The sequence below is a fragment of the Triticum urartu genome, chromosome 4A (assembly GCF_056163025.1).
Source record: "Triticum urartu cultivar PI428250 chromosome 4A, HENAU_Tu73, whole genome shotgun sequence".
Classification (NCBI taxonomy): domain Eukaryota; kingdom Viridiplantae; phylum Streptophyta; class Magnoliopsida; order Poales; family Poaceae; genus Triticum; species Triticum urartu.
In genome coordinates this window covers 485,859,815-485,878,996 of record NC_141876.1, presented here as the reverse complement: position 1 = coordinate 485,878,996, position 19,182 = coordinate 485,859,815, and the positions used below count along the sequence as shown (strand labels likewise).

At 45.1% G+C, this 19,182-nt stretch overlaps 3 protein-coding genes across 3 annotated transcripts; all 3 read right to left on the bottom strand.

Moving 5' to 3' along the window:
• Nucleotides 1-476: 476 nt before the first annotated feature.
• On the bottom strand, nt 477-7,190 carry LOC125554823 (uncharacterized). Its single transcript, XM_087520796.1, has 6 exons — nt 7,127-7,190; nt 6,248-6,390; nt 6,130-6,176; nt 5,456-5,639; nt 959-3,732; nt 477-488 (listed from the first exon to the last, which is right to left on the bottom strand). Exons 5-6 carry the CDS (start codon nt 1,919-1,921, stop codon nt 477-479), a joined length of 975 nt encoding a protein of 324 aa, XP_087376922.1. The 5' UTR covers nt 1,922-3,732; nt 5,456-5,639; nt 6,130-6,176; nt 6,248-6,390; nt 7,127-7,190.
• Nucleotides 7,191-7,864: 674 nt separating this feature from the next.
• On the bottom strand, nt 7,865-11,005 carry LOC147976257 (uncharacterized). Its single transcript, XM_087518650.1, has one exon. It carries the CDS (start codon nt 11,003-11,005, stop codon nt 10,103-10,105), a length of 903 nt encoding a protein of 300 aa, XP_087374776.1. The 3' UTR covers nt 7,865-10,102.
• Nucleotides 11,006-11,060: 55 nt separating this feature from the next.
• On the bottom strand, nt 11,061-12,299 carry LOC147976256 (uncharacterized). The gene is made up of 2 exons (XM_087518651.1): nt 11,826-12,299; nt 11,061-11,751 (listed from the first exon to the last, which is right to left on the bottom strand). Exons 1-2 carry the CDS (start codon nt 12,162-12,164, stop codon nt 11,188-11,190), a joined length of 903 nt encoding a protein of 300 aa, XP_087374777.1. The 5' UTR covers nt 12,165-12,299; the 3' UTR covers nt 11,061-11,187.
• Between the last annotated feature and the right edge of the window lie 6,883 nt (nt 12,300-19,182).

The window sequence follows — 19,182 nt, the reverse complement described above, 5'->3', positions numbered from 1 at the left end:
CCAGTTCCTTGTTTGGATACCCACAACTACTAGCTGCTTCTATTCCTACTAGATGACCCGGTTGCGCCAATGGCGCAAGAAGCGAATTAGAAAGAATGTTAGTAGTGAGTAAGTAAAAGATGTAACTGGAAATATAATGCAGTGTGGATTGTATTACATCATGTATTAACCACAAATCATGAAATCAATACCAGAGAACCAACTAATGTCACCACCTCTGTACTAACAACCAACATTTAGTATCACAGGAGTGTTTACTTGCAGATCAGGAGTATCACAATTACAACTAAAGAGGCATTGTCCTCACTGCTGTCCTGAGCCCTTCACAAGGAGAGCTCCAAGCCTCACAACTTCTTCCTTCAGCTCTACACATGACCCTTAGTTACGAAGCTCGTCCCTCAGCTATGATTATTTCAAGATGAAATCAACATGCTATTTCTCTCACATGGAACATGTTCAGAATTTAGCCAGTCTTGCTAATCTTTCAGCTACAAAGGCAGAAAGAAAAATGGCATGATGAATAACTAAAAAAAACTGGACCAATAATACTTGTAGCATTAAAAAACCGAGAAAGTGAATTGAGGACAACAGAACAATTATTTGTAACAAGGGCAAGCTTGGCTGATGCAATTATTTTGGACCCCTTAACAAAAAGTGGACACCATCCGCACGTCGGACATGCACGTGTACAGCCATCTGGATTCCATGGACACCATCTGGACAAAAGGAGTGCATGTGTAGGACCACCTGGAAGTGGTCGCAAGAGTGACCAGCAGAGGCGCCCTTGCGGCGCCCGGTGACGAAATGCAGTGGTGCTACGTGGTGCGCTGTTGTCGGTGACACCATGCCTTCTTCCTGCCGGACGGCTGTTGGTCTGCACCGCACAGGGAAGAGTGGGGGGCTTGTGATGGAGAATGACGAGGAGGGGTGCGCCCCCCCAACCGCCAATGTCGCAGACTTGGAGGTTGCTGCCCGTGGGGAAAACATCATGCTCGCTGCCCGTGGGGGAAACCGCATGCCCAAGATCCCCGGCGCAGCGGATGAGATCGAGGTCCTTTGCGCAGCGAAGGGCAACTTGGAGGAGCGGCAGCTGCAGACCACGCATCTCCCGCACACGCCGACGCGCTAGGAGGCCGCGCGCAGTAGCCTGCAGCCTCACCGCCGCCGACACGTGGCGGGTAGCGATCCAAGACGGAAGCGGTGACGGCGACGGCGGGGACTGGACTTGGTGGAGCGGGACTCCCGCCGGCATGGTCGATGCGGGGCCGGAGCTAACCGGCGGTGGCTGCTGCAGCGGCTGCGGCGGTGGCGCACCGGGCAGCGGCAGCGGCTGCTGCGGCGGAGCGCCGGGCGCGGCGGAGGCCGGTAGGAGCGGCGGCTGCCAGTGCAGCCAGGGCTGGGCGGTGGTGGCGATGGATGGCAGCTGCAGTGGCCCGGCGAGCGCGGCGAAGGCCGCCTGGTGCGGCGGCTGCCACGGCAACCACGGCGGCGCGAGGGCAGCGATGGGCGCTGGAGGCGCGGCAGGAGCCGGCCCCGGCCACTGCGGCCACTGCGGGGCGGCGGTGGGCGACAGCTGCAGCTGGGGCAGTAGCGTCCCAGCGAATGCCACGGAGGCCCCTGGATGCGGCGAGTACCACGGCAGGGCCGGCAGCCCGGCAGTGGCGGTCAGCGGCAGGGGCGGCGGCGGCCCGTAGGGGCTGGCCAGGTACAGCCGGATCCCCTGGACGGCTATGACGAGGTCGTTGAGGACCCCGGTGATCTCCTCCGGGGTGTAGACGGCAGACGGTGATGCGGTGGAGGGCGCCGACATCTGGGCAGTGGCGGCGCCGGAGGATGCGACCAGCGGCGCGGACAGGGAGGGCAGCGGCGCGGTGGTGACAGTCGGCAGGGGAAGCGACGGGGTGGGAGGCGACGAAGACATGATCGGAACTGAGCTACCTGATACCAAATTGTTATGGCGCTGTTAGAAGGAGGGCGCGAGAGGGCCGGCCGGGGGCCTTTTTGCCCACGGCCGGGCAAGAGGGAAGGGATTTCCTTCTTAATTCTTGCTTGATTAGATCGATACATCTCTTTTTATATAGAGAGGTTTACTTGACTCCCAAGCAAGGCTTATTTGACCCTTAAGCAAGCGACTCTTATCTCTAATTAACCCTAAGACTAACGGGCTCATTAGGCCCATTACGTACTCTAACATGATCACTCTGAAACTATATTTTAGAACCAAATTAAAAAGGAACAAAATAATCTAATACTCCCTCCGTTCCAAAATAACTGTCTCAACTTTGTACAAAAACATCATGTATCTTTAGGACCAATTTTTAGACGATGGTACCACATAAATCAAGAATTAGACATATCAGATTGCAACGTATTCATGGTCATGTATCTTTAGGACCAATTTTTAGACGATGGTACCACATAAATCAAGAATTAGACATATCAGATTGCAACGTATTCATGGTCAGTTACCAATCATGTCACACCAAGGATTTGCACATAGAACCTGAAATAACTGCAGCTAGCTTGAAGTCTGAAATCTACCAGGTGACAAACAAAGGCAATACCACCAAACCTTATTCTTATTGGACAAGCACAAGATTTAAGAGAAGATAACACATAAAAAATCCTATTTGGTTTCTGGATGCATGCACTTTCTGGATTGTGCACATCAAAGCATGGAAGAACATTCCTAGGAGAGCCATTGTAGCACAACAAAGTAAACCAAAAATAAAAAAAGAAGTGAGTTTGTATCATGTAATTTAGCAATGTATCAGCCCATATCACCATTTATTTTTCAGAGACCAAAGAAAATGACAGAAGTTCCCCTATTCTTTCCTGTACCTTTCTACCAGAATGCTCTCTATTTACAAGCGCCACACAGACTATTTCCACTTGGCGGCAGGTTGGGCACAACAATCCTCGCCGCGAGCTGCAGAAGAACCACACACGCACATACGTCAGACCAGGACACACGAACACGGGCGCCGTGAGGGGGAACGGAACGGACCGGAAGGGGAGAGACAGATCGAAAGAGGGAACGTATGGAGGCATAGTCAGGCTGGGAGGCCGTGAGCGCGGCGGCGGTCTCGGCGGCGAGCTCGTCGAGCTGGCTGGTGGTGACGCCCATGTATACCCTGACGCAGACCAAGCACGGGGTCGCGGTGCTCCTGGCTGAGCCCATAGCTGAGCTTCTTGAACCACACCGTGATCTTGTCGAAGTGCACCGTCTCCGTCCGCCCGTCCCGCTTCACGACGTACATCACCGAAAACTAACAAAAACATACTCATGTGCATCATCCAAACAGGCAATGGTTTTGCATGTTTGTACATCAGAATCAATAATTGAATTATCAACAGATTGGTATATGCAACATGCTTAAATATCATGCCAAGAGAATAATTAAATGCCACATTTATGAATAACTGAACATTATGAATGCCATGCTGCATTTTGTAATGGTAATGATCCAAGATAGTTAAATAGATGGTCATTATTAGGAATGCTCCATAGGATCTAAAGACACGTGTGCATGTTTCTTAAGTGTGCTTTCTAAAATTGGATACCCATTTAGCTCTATTAGCTTGACTTGAAGCGATGGGGACACCGCAAAGTTGATCCCGTACTAATAGTCACAGACAACCTTGTAGAAGATCATGCCCACCCTTGGTCCTTAGAGGGACGTGTGTTGTAGTGGTAACCACATCGGTGAACTTGAAAGGTTATACATGTTCCTACATTACAGAAATGAAACAATAAGCATCTTCACAATAGGACTACATCACTCGGCCAACAGGGCATTTAACGCAAATGCATTGGCTAATGCCAATGATGTCTGTTTCTTACACAGGATAGCCATGAAATTGTTAATCGTATAAAAGTACAGGAATGCAAAGAAACCATGATCGTTCTACAATTGTTGAAGCAAGCTATTATCTTTCAAGAAATCCTATAGAAAATAAGCAATGTAAAAAGGGGAAACAGCTAGGCACGCACTAAGAAACTGACGAACAATATCTGTCCAACTAAACTTCTACACATGATGAAATAAATATCCTTGCAGAGGGCCCTTTATAATTGGAACAAAGAAATAATTTTAAAAAACAGTACCCCTCTGTCATCACCATAGTCTAGCAGATTAATTTAACACAATTTAGGATGAGTAGCACTATAATATTAAAACTGAACTAATTGTTCCTGCTACTTGTGCTTTCTGATGCCTTGTACATATTCATATATGATACAGTAACACTGGCAGCAATTTCTCAAGCGCAAGAACACATATTTTTTTAACTAACAGATTGTATCTAAAGTCCCCCCAAAAGCTGACTTAGAATATAATCAAATAAGTCAAAAACTCTTTTTTAGACTAAATAAGTAGAATCCTGCCTTCTTGTGGCTACAGTTTAGTCTTGGCTAGAATTTAATCTAACAAGCAGAAACCTCATCAGAATTTAATACAGAATATGAATGACAATAAAACAATTCTAAGCAAAGAGGAGGAAGAGGGGAGCGAAGCTGACAGGGAAAGGTTGTCGGGGCGAGCTGAGGGCTTGCTTTCAGAAAAACTCTCCCACAGGCTTGCTCTACACTCGCCGTTGCTCTCGACCGTGACCGTAAATTTCTGGGAATATATGTTTCCTCTATATAATTATGCTGGATTTTTGGAGAGATGCATCACATAATATCTTTCAGTTTCAAATCCATGAGTTTGTGTAGATTTCGTTTGTAAAACTTTGTATAGCTTAGGTTCTGAACTATCTTTATGAAACCTTATGTAAGATCTGAAGTCAATCTTGTCGATTGTGTACAGATCCGATGAATAAATGGGCAAGGAAACCAAGTGGTGTCCGGGGATTGATGGCTCGGATAGCCTGGTAATGATATCAATAAGTAATTATTGTGCAAACAATAACTAATGCAGGTTCCAGGATCTCGTGTGTTGCTGCTGATTACCGAAGGCATATTAGACAAACTCTAATCGATCTAGCCAGTCCAGGCACAACAAGAATGGGCCGCTGCATTGTAAGGTATATCCAAGATTCAGAAACATATGATTTCGCTGCTTTCGACTCAGAACTGAACTAAGCTAGGCACCCGAACACCATGCTAGAATCCAGAGGGAAGCATAGCGCAAGTGCGACCCTCGCTGACCACCTAGAGGCACGGTACCAGTAATGCACCAAGATCTGTCTATTCAAGAGGTAAACAAGAACACATCCTCGTTTGATATCATGATATGCAAGTAAATTTCAAGCACACAGGGTTGATATGCAAACAAATATCACACACACAGGGAGACCGCCCAAACAAGCACATCAGCTCACATCACTTTTAGTAGACAAAAACTGAGCAAGAGAGACCCAACCTTGTTCATAATGACACGAAGGACCCAACAAACAGAGAACATAGATCAGCCTGCAAGAAGAAGAAAAAATAAGAGAATGAACAACATACCAGCTCATAGACATTTCATGAAACACGTCAGGAGTATTGTAACGGAAGAACACCTCCTTCATATGATAATAATGAGCAGCAGTAGAATGGAAGGATCACTGGCAAATTGAACGAATGAGAGCAGCCCCGACGATCTAAAGCTTCAGACCACCAATATCATCATAAACCATGTTTGTCGGCATTGCTAAAAAAACAGTAGAATAAGCAAACAAAATCTCAGTTAACCACCTGGTACACAAAACAAAGGGCATTTAAATCCCCAAACCTGAAGATATGCTACAGGAGCACATGTACATTTGATAAAAACCAATGTACATGTATATGCATGATTACTAAATATGGCAACAATACATATGGCACAATAATTTACCCCCGTCACTGAAATCTGAAGTCAGTGTGCGTGTGTATGTTTATACACCCAGCTAAAAATCTACGAAACGCAAAATAAGAATCTGAATGCCCAATAAAAATTAATCTGGCTGGGCAACTCGGCTACTCCGAGCTCCCCCAGATTGAAAACTCGCTGGTCGTCCGATTCTGTCTTTTACATCGTCTGAGCCGTCTAATTTTCACAATCTATTTTCACTTCGTGGTTATTTTTCCTCTTCTATGACTGGTGGGCTTATTATTGTGCTTTACCTGATTATTAGTGATTTGAATGATTAGTAATTTACCTGAGTATAAGTGTCACAAGTATATTCATTAACTGCCCCCGTACAACCTGCAAATTGATTATGGAATGAGCTTCTGACGGGAAATAGAAAACAAAAAGCACAAAAGAACAGTAGGCACCTGACATAGCTCTAGCGTGGTAAACTTTTTTGAGTGCTTACAGTCATCTTTGGTGCTGACTCGTATCTGACCATTGCCCTGCCCATCGAGGTCACTGTTGCACCACGACTCACGGCAAGGCCCATTTGCCTAGTATGCTCCAACTGCCAGCAGACAAGCAATGTTGCATAAACCAATTGAGGCCTTTTCACTAATTAAATCTACAAAACCATTTAGTAAAATCCACTGGAACTATCCAACTATAGGACTGAATCAATGAAACATAACAGCAGCTGCAGAAACCACTCTAGACCTTTTTCATAAACTAAAGGAAACATTTTAGGTTCTAATTAACCCTGGGGGCTGCAGCCGCTGTTATGAAAATCACTCTCTTCCTATCAATTTTCAGAAAATGGTTTAGAGTGGTTTCTGAAAATGGTCCAGAGTGGGTCCTGATTAAATTGATAGGAAGAGAAGGAATGGGGGTGTTTTAGAACGATTGCTACACATATGGCATACATCTGAAAAAGGAAAAAAGAACACCCTAAATCAAACCTGAAGAAAACAGGATAAAATAACCCGATGTATGAACTGTAAACTGATGAGATTGTTAGTAGACATGATAAAATATGTATGTACAGGTCATTAATTAATAGATTATGAATAGCAAGGATGAAATTAAATCAAATCTGGCAGAAATATGTGCAAAGAACAGCAAGACACCACCGCCGCTGTTGAAATCAAATCTGACAGAAATATGATGAAATTAATTAATCCACGCTGGCCATTCCCATCCACGAGATGAGAGAGACAGTGTGTGTGTGCTGTGTACGCAAGGATGGGAGGGGCTGGAGGAACAGATGAGAATTAAGGAAAAGGGAAGGGGGGGAGAATCCACACCTTGGTCCTCTGACCGTTGCAACCCGTGGTCGAAGGTGAAGAGGCGGTGGCGCAGGGGGGGAGAATTGATTTTAACCCCCCCAGTTCGCTCGCCTTGGATCTTATGTCCCTTTCTTCGTTTGCCTAGCTCTGAAGCCCCCCAGTACGACTTGATTCTTGCCGATTGCCCCTTCTGCGTTGTTATCTATTCAGTTAGCTAATAATGCAAGAAAAACTGATCCTATAATGGTCTGATTTGACTAATTTGCCCTCGTGCAGTTTCCTCATGACCCAGCACCACGCGATGCGAGGAGGGCTAGCACGTTCGTTCTTCGCCCCTGCCGCCAGAGCCGCCGCGCCCTGCTGTCCGTCGCCCCTGCTGCTCCGCCGCGCCTTGCCGTCCGTCCCCCCTGCTGCTGCGCGGCGTCCCCCCCTCCCCTCTCCCCTCCCGCCGCCCTCCATTGCTGGCAAGGCAAGCTTCTCCCCTTCCGTTTCCATGGATTTTGCTTGGTTCCTCTTATATGGTTGTCTAAATCCTAGAAACCCTAGGTGCTGAGGGAGTTTCACATGGGGATTTCTGTCTATTCGCATTTTTATTTGATGGTTATATCTACTAACAAATTTGTTAAACATCAAAGGGGGGCATCAGGAAGAGCTAGACAGAACTGGGGGGCTTCAGAGCAAGGCAAACGAAGAAAGGGGCATAAGATCCAAGGCGAGTGAACTGGGGGGGTTAAAATCAATTCTCCCGCGCAGGGGTGGTTGGGGGATTTTTTTCGGGGCTCTTCGTCCAGCGGCGGTCGTCCAGGTCGAGTTCCTCCTCCGGCGGCTTCTTGGCAGTGAGCGCCCGGGGCGCCGTTGACCGGGGATCCTCCTCCGGCTACCGTCGTCCCGGTAGAGATTTGCGGAGGAGAGCCCACAGTTTCTTGTCCGCGCCGCCGCCCCGGCCTCGCTGCTCCTGGCCCGGCCTCGTTAGTGGAGAAGGAGAGAAAGGAGGGGAGGCGGCGTTGGGTAGAGGAGGAGAGAAGGGAAGGCGCCCGAACCCTAGCCCGAATCCTAGCCGCGGGGGAGAGAGAGAGAGGAGGGTGACGAGGAGGGGGAGGCGAGTGGGACGGGAAAAGAAAAGACGGCTCAGATCGGGAATCACCGCTGCAGCCTGAAGACGAGCGATGGGAAGGCAAGGAGGGGGAAGAGGCGAGGCGGTGGAGGAGTAGCAGTCGGCGGCGGGGCTCCTAGAGCGTAGGAGGAGGAGGAGGTGGGAGGGAGTGGCGGCGGACGAGGGAGGGAGGAGTGAGGGGCGCGGGGCTGTTTTTCCTCTTGCTCGATTGCTGTGGCCCTGGCGCAGTAGCGCGACCGCTCGCTTGCTCGTGTGGTGCGGTGCGCCCTTGCGTTTTTTTGGGTGGTTTTTACCCCTCGCGTGGTGCGGTGCGCTCGAGCGATGGTTGTGCCTAGCACTTTTTAAAGGTTTATATGTTCAATTCTTCTCGACTCACTTCCCCCAAATGGCACATCATGGCCTCATCCATCCAAGCGTTGAGCTGCTGCTGCTCTCCGATTCCTTCTCTGCTCGCTCACACCGCTGCTCCCTCGTCTCGCCTGTGGAAGAATCCGTGCGCGGACGCCAGGTACGGCACGCCTCCGCCGTCCTGGACATCGGTTGCTGCTGGACTCCCAGACCGCCATGTACACGCCGCCGCGCGCGGACGCCTACTACTATGCGCCTCCGCTCCCTGGATGTTGGTTGATGCTCGCCTCCCCTCCTCTGGACGGCTAGGTCCCCAGGCGTACTCTGTTTCGTCGGCCGTCGACCCCGCACAAGCTGTACCTAGCGAGCGGTTCTGCTTCAGGTCAACGCATAGGCCTGCCTCCCCTCAACGCCGGCCGTGCAGGCTGCACCGACATCAGCCTGTATCGGCGGCGCCGGGGGCAGCAGGCAGCTATAGCGGATGGGGATTCCAAGCTAGCGGATGGGGATTCGGAGGAGCAGGTATGTTTGATTATTATTTTCAAGTTTTGTACTAGTAAATTAACATGAACTATATCATGCACTTGACGAGAGAAGCTACAGTTATCTCTTTTTTTGGTTTCTTAGCATGTTTTCATGGTCTACATCATGCACTTGCGGAGAGTATACTACTTCATAATTGACAGGACTTAGCAATTAGCTACATATCTACTTGGTCCATTGAAGAATCTGGTGCGTAGGTACAAAGGGAACACTTGAATGTCACATAAAAATGCACCAATTTGAAGTAGTTTATTTGTTGCTTTACTTGCTGGAAAAATTGGTAGACAATAACATTTCATCTTGTAGCTCCAGATAGAGAGAGGGAGAGGCAGAGGGTGAGAGAGAGAGATAGAGCATATAAGCCTATAAAAGAATGGGAAGTTCATGTCCATATAAAGAATTAAAAGTTGCAACAATAATTATGCAGATATATCTGCAATCGAAGATGAAAAACAAATATTACAGTATTTAATCATCTTCTGGTTGAGCACTACGTTGTTGATGTTTAGTCCACAACTCTCGAGCGATGGCAGCACGAACTCTCTCACCAGCAACTCTATCATCTTCTCTTGCTTGCCCATGAACTTGATGATCACCATGGTCAGTATTTTGTTCTGTTTCCCCATGCTCATAAAGCTCGAATAACTCATCAGGATGATTAACCTTTCTTATGAAGTTGTGGATAATGCAACAAGCCATAACAATTTTCACTTGAGTTCTGTATGGATAAGGAATTCCTCCTTTCCTACTTAGAATTGGAAAACGAGCTTTTAGAACACCAAAAGTTTGTTCAATGACATTCCGCAACTGTGCATGTAGATGGTTGAACAAGTCCTTCTCACTAGTATATCATCGATTACTTCCACGAAAAGAAGCAATATGATAGTGATCTCCACGATACGGGGCAATAAATCTTGGAGTATTTGCGTAGCCTGAATCAACAAGGTAAAATTTACATGCACATTAATTTCATATCAAACTCATCATCTTTATATATATTGTAGATACACGAATAATTGTACTTTACCTTCAGGAACAACTAAACCCCCACTAGTCACAGCCCATCTTAGAACAACTTGATCCGATGCAGAACCCTCCCATCCAGGAGCGACATAAGAGAATGTCATGTCAAATGACACTACTGCCATTACATTTTGAGACGGATAACCATGTCTGTTTCTATAAGGTGTTTGCTTATCAAGCCTGACTTTTGCCTCAATATGTGTCCCATCAATTGCTCCTAGGCAGTTCTGTTGGGATTTTTTGTTAGTCAAAAAATAAAGTTTAAATGGTATCGACCTTCTATTTATGAAAATCATATGTAAAAGAGTATCTGCTTCTAATAGCAGACATACCTTGAAATATGGGTAGAATCTTGCGTCACCCAATATTTTTGATGGGACTTGATTGCTTGAATCTGTTATGCAAACATCATGCAAACCATTTATGGCGTCTAAAACTTTGTTGAAGTGTCGGCTGATTGGTTCGCCAGAATGCTGATATCTATCTTGGATGACACGGTTTCTAACATTGTGACCAATTGTATGTAGAAACATGAGTAGTTGTTCGTCCACTGTCATTCGATTTGTATCCTTAAGTAACTTCCTCTCGCACAAAGCATCCCGCAACAAGTAGAATGTGTGCGTCTCAAGACGAAATTGTTCATAAAATCTAACTGGATGTCCCTCTAAAAACTCTATCGTTTTCTGAGCACCAGTTAATATAGAAGTGTTACGGGGCGTTCTGAATAACCTTGTGAACAACACATCGCGAAACAAGGACACTACAGAAATGTTATTAATAAGCACTTGTTCGGAATCAGAAAGTTCATCATCTGGCACATCCGAAATGTTCATAGATCCCTGCACGATTTGCACAGTTGACCATATCATCTCTGGATAATTGTTTTAAAATGTAATAGTGCTGAACCGGACAATGAACAATACCAAACTGAAAACAATATTTATTACTTCACACAAACTGACAAAATATAAGTGAAATTGTTTTCTGAATCTTGTAAAGTGCGACAACGACTGAAATAAAATACTATGCTCAAAGGTGTATTACAAAAATTCTAAGGATCAAGAATCCAGAGCTTCCGCGTCTCTTCATCCATCTCGATGAAAATGGCTCGTTTATCACCATCTGTAAATGCCTTTACCGCTTTTAGTTTCTCTTTGGGATCTAGATTACTCATACTATTTAGTATTGCCATACAAGATTTAACCGAGTAAGCTTCAGTTTGTTGTGCTACTGTTTTCTTTGCTTCAGCAATGCTAAGTGATGCATCTGCAAGGCGATCAATTGCTATTATGGCATCATCGGCTGTCCGTTTTTGTCCTCTTGCAGTTTCCTTGGATCCACTTCCAGGGGACTTCTTTTTTTCTGGCTCAATGGTAGTTGACTTCTTGGTGAAGACACCAGGGGAAGCATTGATTTCATCAGAATCGATGTCATGTACTTCAACTTCCGTATTGAGATCAATTTGTGAAGATTTGGTCGTACATGTACCATCTTTTCCTTTGCTAGATACAGCACCAGCTCCAGATGTTGTTGAACTAGCACATATGGCTTGAAGATCTATCCAACTAGGCCACACCTTATCTCGATATTCTTGGATAGCCTTATCCTTCTGCAAGTTGTTTAATGTTTTTGTTAATAATAGGATATGAAAACTTTATATGAATTCTACTTGAACAAACTTATCTTAATTAGTTCTTCCCAAATATCTTCTGGAGCTTTTATCATTTTGTCATCGTCATCCCAACCAAATCCCGTGAGTTTTAGAAGTCTGTCCATGGTGCTGTAGCAATTCCTGTAGTATTTATGACGATTTTTCAGTTGTTGTAATTCAAGTTTTTCTACCCTTGAATCATTGAATTGTTCTAAGATATCACGCCATGCTTTCTTTGTGTAACATGTTCCTTCTTTTCCTCCATGTAGGCTTTGATCTTTTAATATATTCAGCAGTATTTTGTCCTCTGAAGATTTCCATACATGGCGCTTAGCTTTATCTGTGTTTTCCTTCTTAATTTTTTTCCTTCTCATCATCCATATTTTTCTACAGAGGGGATACAAGAAGCAATAATGGAAGATGAGTCATTTGGTTTAAAAGGAATAAATCTATGAAGTGGAAGAAAATGAGCATGCCACTAATCTTTTGTTCATGCTATGACTGGACACTTGAATTTTTGTCGCTTGTCTTGTTGGAAATATGCCCTAGAGGCAATAATAAATTGGTTATTATTATATTTCCTTGTTCATGATAATCGTTTATTATCCATGCTAGAATTGTATTGATAGGAAACTCAGATACATGTGTGGATACATAGACAACACCATGTCCCTAGTAAGCCTCTAGTTGACTAGCTCGTTGATCAATAGATGGTTACGGTTTCCTGACCATGGACATTGGATGTCGTTGATAACGGGATCACATCATTAGGAGAATGATGTGATGGACAAGACCCAATCCTAAGCCTAGCACAAGATCATGTAGTTCATATGCTAAAGCTTTTCTAATGTCAAGTATCATTTCCTTAGACCATGAGATTGTGCAACTCCTGGATACCGTAGGAGTGCTTTGTGTGTGCCAAACGTCACAACGTAACTGGGTGGCTATAAAGGTACACTACAGGTATCTCCGAAAGTGACTGTTGGGTTGGCACGAATCGAGACTGGGATTTGTCACTCCGTGTAAACGGAGAGGTATCTCTGGGACCACTCGGTAGGACATCATCATAATGTGCACAATGTGATCAAGGAGTTGATCACGGGATGATGTGTTACGGAACGAGTAAAAGAGACTTGCCGGTAACGAAATTGAACCAGGTATCGGGATACCGATGATCGAATCTCGGGCAAGTATCGTACCGCTAGACAAAGGGAATTGTATACGGGATTGATTAAGTCCTTGACATCGTGGTTCATCCGATGAGATCATCGTGGAGCATGTGGGAGCCAACATGGGTATCCATATCCCGCTGTTGGTTATTGACCGGAGAATGTCTCGGTCATGTCTGCATGGTTCAGGGGACCCGTAGGGTCTACACACTTAAGGTTCGATGATGCTAGGGTTATAGGGAAAGTATGTACGCGGTTACCGAATGTTGTTCGGAGTCCCGGATGAGATCCCGGACGTCACGAGGAGTTCTGAAATGGTCCGGAGGTAAAGATTGATATATAGGAAGTATGGTTTTGGCCACCGGAAGTGTTCCGGGCATCACCGGTAGTGTACCGGGACCACCGGAGGGGTCCGGGGGTCCACTAGGTGGGGCCACCAGCCCCGGATGCCTAAATGGGCCAATAGTGGGAAGGGACCAGCCCCTAAGTGGGCTAGGGCGCCTCCCACCAAGGCCCAAGGCGCCTCCAATAGGGGAAGGGGGCAAACCCTAGGGCAGATGGGCCCTAAGGCCCATCCCAGGTGCGCCTCCCCCTCTCCCCCTTGTGACCGCCACCCAGATGGGATCTGGGGGCTGCCGCCACCCCTAGGGAGGGAACCCTAGGTGGGGGCGCAGCCCCTCCCCTCCCCCTATATATACTTGAGGTTTGGGCTGCCCAACACATGTGATTTGCTCTCCCTGTTGGCGCAGCCCTACCCCTCTCCCTCCTCGTCTCTCGTAGTGCTTGGCGAAGCCCTGCTGGAGTCCCGCGCTCCTCCACCACCACCACACCGTCGTGCTGCTGCTGGATGGAGTCTTCCCCAACCTCTCCTTCTCCCCTTGCTGGATCAAGGCGTAGGAGACGTCACCGGGCTGTACGTGTGTTGAACACGGAGGTGCCGTCCGTTCGACACTAGGATCATCGGTGATTTGGATCACGACGAGTACGACTCCATCAACCCCGTTCACTTGAACGCTTCCGCTTAGCGATCTACAAGGGTATGTAGATGCACTCTCCTTCCCTCGTTGCTAGATTACTCCATAGATTGATCTTGGTGATGCGTAGAAAATTTTGAATTTCTGCTACGTTCCCCAGCAGTGGCATCATGAGCTAGGTCTATGCGTAGTTACTATGCACGAGTAGAACACAAAGTAGTTGTGGGCGTCGATATTGTCAATTATCTTGCCGTTACTAGTCTTATCTTGATTCGGCGGCATCGTGGGATGAAGCGGCCCGGACCAACCTTACACGTACGCTTACGTGCGACCGGTTCCACCGACTGACATGCACTAGTTGCATAAGGTGGCTGGCGGGTGTCTGTCTCTCCCACTTTAGTCGGATCGGATTCGATGAACAGGGTCCTTATAAAGGGTAAATAGAAATTGGCAATTCACGTTGTGGTTTTGGCGTAGGTAAGAAACGTTCTTGCTAGAAACCTATAGCAGCCACGTAAAAACTTGCAACAACAATTAGAGGACGTCTAACTTGTTTTTGCAGCAAGTGTTTTGTGATGTGATATGGCCAAAGGATGTGATGAATGATATATATGTGATGTATGAGATCATGTTCTTATAATAGGAATCACGACTTGCATGTCGATGAGTATGACAACCGGCAGGAGCCATAGGAGTTGTCTTTATTTTTTGTATGACCTGCGTGTCATTGAGAAACGCCATGTAAATTACTTTACTTTATTGCTAAACGTGTTAGCCATAGTAGTAGAAGTAATAGTTGGCGAGCAACTTCATGGAGACACGATGATGGAGATCATGATGATGGAGATCATGGTGTCATGCCGGTGACAAGATGATCATGGAGCCCCAAGATGGAGATCAAAGGAGCTATATGATATTGGCCATATCATGTCACTATTATTTGATTGCATGTGATGTTTATCATGTTTTTGCATCTTGTTTACTTAGAACGACGGTAGTAAATAAGATGATCCCTCATAATAATTTCAAGAAAGTGTTCCCCCTAACTATGCACCGTTGCGATAGTTCATTATTTCGAAGCACCACGTGATGATCAGGTGTGATAGATTCCAACGTTCACATACAACGGGTGTAAGACAGATTTACACATGCAAACACTTAGGTTGACTTGATGAGCCTAGCATGTACAGACATGGCCTCGGAACACAGAAGACCAAAAGGTCGAACATGAGTCGTATAGAAGATACGATCAACATGAAGATGTTCACCGATGTTGACTAGTCCGTCTCACGTGATGATCGGACACGGCCTAGTTGACTCGGATCATATAATCACTTAGATGACTAGAGGGATGTCTATCTGAGTGGGAGTTCATAAGATAAACTTAATTATCCTGAACATAGTCAAAAAGTCTTCGCAAATTATGTCGTGGTTCGCGCTTTAGTTCTACTATTTAGATATGTTCCTAGAGAAAATTTAGTTGAAAGTTGATGGTAGCAATTATGCGGACTGGGTCCGTAAACTAAGGATTGTCCTCATTGCTTCATAGAAGGCTTATGTCTTTAATGCACCGCTCAGTGTGCTGAACCTCGAACGTTGTCTGTGGATGTTGCGAACATCTGACATACACATTTTGATAACTACGTGATAGTTCAGTTAAACGGTTTAGAGTTGAGGCACCGAAGACGTTTTGAAACGTCGCGAAACATATGAGATGTTTCGAGGGCTGAAATTGGGATTTCAGGCTCGTGCCCACGTCAAGAGGTATAAGACCTCCGACGATTTTCTTAGCCTGCAAACTAAGGGAGAAAAGCTCAATTGTTGAGCTTGTGCTTAGATTGTCTGAGTACAACAATCATTTGAATCGAGTGGGAGTTGATCTTCCAGATGAGAAAGTGATATTTCTCCGAAGTCATTACCACCAAGCTGCTAGAGCTTCGTGATGAACTATGATATATCAGGGACATATATGATGATTCTTGAGATATTCGCGATGTTTGACACCACAAAAGTAGAAATCAAGAAGGAGCATCAATTGTTGATGGTTGAACCACTAGTTTCAAGAAGGGCAAGGGCAAGGGTAAGAAGGGATACTTCATGAAACGGCAATTCAGCTGTTGCTCTAGTGAAGAAACCCAAGGTTGAACCCAAACCCGAGACTAAGTGCTTCTGTAATAAGAGGAACAGCCACTGGAGCAGAATTACCCTAGATACTTGGTAGATGAGAAGGCTGGCAAGGTCGATAGAAGTATATTGGATATACATTGTGTTAATGTGTACTTTACTAGTACTCCTAGTAGCACCATGGTATTAGATACCGGTTCGGTTGCTAAGTGTTAGTAAACTCGAAATAAAAGGCTGCGGAGTAAACGGAGACTAGCTAAAGGTGAGCTGGCGATATGTGTTGGAAGTTTTTCCCAAGCTTGATGTGATCAAGCATCGCACGCTCCCTCTACCATCGAGATTGGTGTTTGCGTTGAGCATAGACATGATTGGATTATGTCTATCGCAATACGGTTATTCATTTAAGGAGAATAATGGTTACTCTATTTATTTGAATAATACCTTCAATGGTCTTGCACCTAAAATGAATGGTTTATTAAATCTTGATCGTAGTGATACACATGTTCATGCCAAAAGATATAAGATAGTAATGATAGTATCACCTACTTGTGGTACTGCCACGTAAGTCATATCGGTATAAAACGCATGAAGAAGCTCCATGTTGATGGATCTTTGGGCTCACTCGTTTTTGAAAAGTTTGAGACATGCGAACCATGTCTATTGGTGTATATGCATGAAGAAACTCCATGCAAATGGACCGTTTGGACTCACTTGATTTTGAATCACTTGAGACATGCAAATCATACCACATGGGCAAGATGACTGAAAGCCTCGTTTTCAGTAAAATGGAACTAGAAAGCAACTTGTTGGAAGTAATACATTTTGATGTGTGCAGTCCAATGAGTGCTGAGGCGTGTAGTGGATATCGTTATGTTCTCACTTCACAGATGATTTGAGTAGATGTTGAGTATATTTACTTGATGAATCACGAGTCTGAATTATTGAAAGGTTCAAGTAATTTCAGGGTGAAGGTGAGAGATCATCGTGACAAGAGGATAAAATATCTATGATATGATCATAGAGATGAATATCTGAATTACGAGTTTGGCACGGAATTAAGACATTGTGGAAATTGTTTCACAACTAATACAGCCTGAAACACCATAGTATGATGGTGTGTCCGAACATCATAACTGCACCCTATTGGATATGATGCATACCATGATGTCTCTTATCGAATTACCATGATAGTTTATGGGTTAGGCATTAGAGACAACCACATTCACTTTAAATAGGGCACCACGTAATTCCGATGAGATGACACCGTACGAACTATGGTTTAGAGAAACCTAAGCTGTCATTTCTTAAAAGTTTGGGGCTGCGACGCTTATGTGAAAAAGTTTCAGGCTGATAAGCTCGAACCCAGAGCGGATAAATGCATCTTCATAGGACACACAAAACAGTTGGGTGTACCTCCTGTCTCAGATCCGAAAGCAATAAGGGATTGTTTCTAGAATCGGGTCCTTTCTCGAGGAAAAGTTTCTCTCGAAAGAATTGAGTGGGAGGATGGTGGAGACTTGATGAGGTTATTGAACCGTCTCTTCAACTAGTGTGTGGCAGGGCACAGGGAGTTGTTCCTGCGGCACCTACACCAATTGTAGTGGAAGCTTATGATAGTGATCATGAAACTTCAGATCAAGTCACTACCAAACCTCGTGGGATGACAAGGATGCGTACTACTTCAGATTGGTACGTAATCCTGTCTTGGAAGTCATGTTGCTAGACAACAATGAACCTACGAGCTATGGAGAAGCGATGGTGGGCCTGGATTCCAAAATGGTTCGAGGCCATATAATCCGAGAGAGGATCCATATATGAAAACAAAGTGTAGACTTTGGAAGAACTACTTGATGGTCGTAAGGCTGTTAGGTACATATGGATTTTTAAAAGGAAGACGTACAATGATGGTAAGTATCACCATTAAGAAAGCTCGACTTGTCGTTAAGATGTTTTCCGACAAGTTTAAGGAGTTGACTACGATGAGACTTTCTCACTCGTAGCGATGCTAAGAGTCTGTTGGAATTATATTAGCGATTACTGCATTATTTATGAAATCTTGCAGATAGGATGTCAAAACATTGTTTCCTCGACGATTTTCTTGAGGAAAGGTTGTATGTGATACAACCGGAAGGTTTTGTCAATCCTGAAAGATGCTAATAAGTATGCAAAGCTCCAGCAATCCTTCTAAGGACTGGAGTAAGCATCTCGGAGTTGGAATGTATGCTTTGATGAGATGATCAAAGATTTTGGGTGTATACAAAGTTTATGAGAAAATTGTATTTCCAAAGAAGTGAGTGGGAGCACTATAGAATTTCTGATGAATATATGTTGTTGACATATTGTTGATCAGAAATGACGTAGAATTTCTGGAAAGCATATAGGGTTATTTGGAAAGTGTTTTTCAATGGAAAGCCTGGATTAAGCTACTTGAACATTGAGCATCAAGATCTATAAGGATAGATCAAAACGCTTAATGGTACTTTCAAATGAGCACATACCTTGACATGATCTTGAAGGTGTTCAAGATGGATCAGTCAAAGAAGGAGTTCTTGCCTGAGTTGTAAGGTATGAAGTTAAGACTTAAAACTCGACCACGGCAGAAGAAAGAGGAAGGACGAAGGTCGTCCCCTATGCTTTTGTCATAGGCTCTATACGGTATGCCATGCTGAGTACCGCACCTGATGTGTGCCTTGCCACATATCTGGCAAGAGGGTACAAAGGTAATCTAGGAGTAGATCACCAGATAGCGGTCTAAATTATCCTTAGGAATAAGGATATGTTTCTCGGTTATGGAGGTGATAAAGAGTTCGACGTAAAGAGTTACGTCGATGCAAGCTTAACACCTATCCGGATAGTTCTGAGTAGAGATACCAGATACGTATAATGGAGCAACAATTTAGAATAGCTCCAAGTAGAACAGTTATTTGAAATGGCTCCAAATGTAGCGTAGTAGTTGCATCTACAAGATGACATAGAAATTTGCGAAGTACATACAGATCTGAATGTTGCAGACCCGTTGACTGAAACCTCTCTCACAAGCATAACATGATCAAACCCAGAACTCTTTGGGTGTTAGTCACATGGGGATGTGACCTTGAGTGTTAATCACATATCGATGTGAACTGGAT

What these genes read in the sequence shown, in the direction of transcription:
- LOC125554823 (XM_087520796.1), bottom strand. Translation starts at nt 1,921, where the DNA reads ATGTCTTCGTCGCCTCCCACCCCGTCGCTTCCCCTGCCGACTGTCACC.
- LOC147976257 (XM_087518650.1), bottom strand. Translation starts at nt 11,005, where the DNA reads ATGATATGGTCAACTGTGCAAATCGTGCAGGGATCTATGAACATTTCG.
- LOC147976256 (XM_087518651.1), bottom strand. Translation starts at nt 12,164, where the DNA reads ATGATGAGAAGGAAAAAAATTAAGAAGGAAAACACAGATAAAGCTAAG. An exon ending in AAGATATTTGGGAAGAACTA is followed by an intron (nt 11,752 to 11,825) that starts ATTAAGATAAGT and finishes ACATTAAACAAC; the next exon opens with TTGCAGAAGGATAAGGCTAT.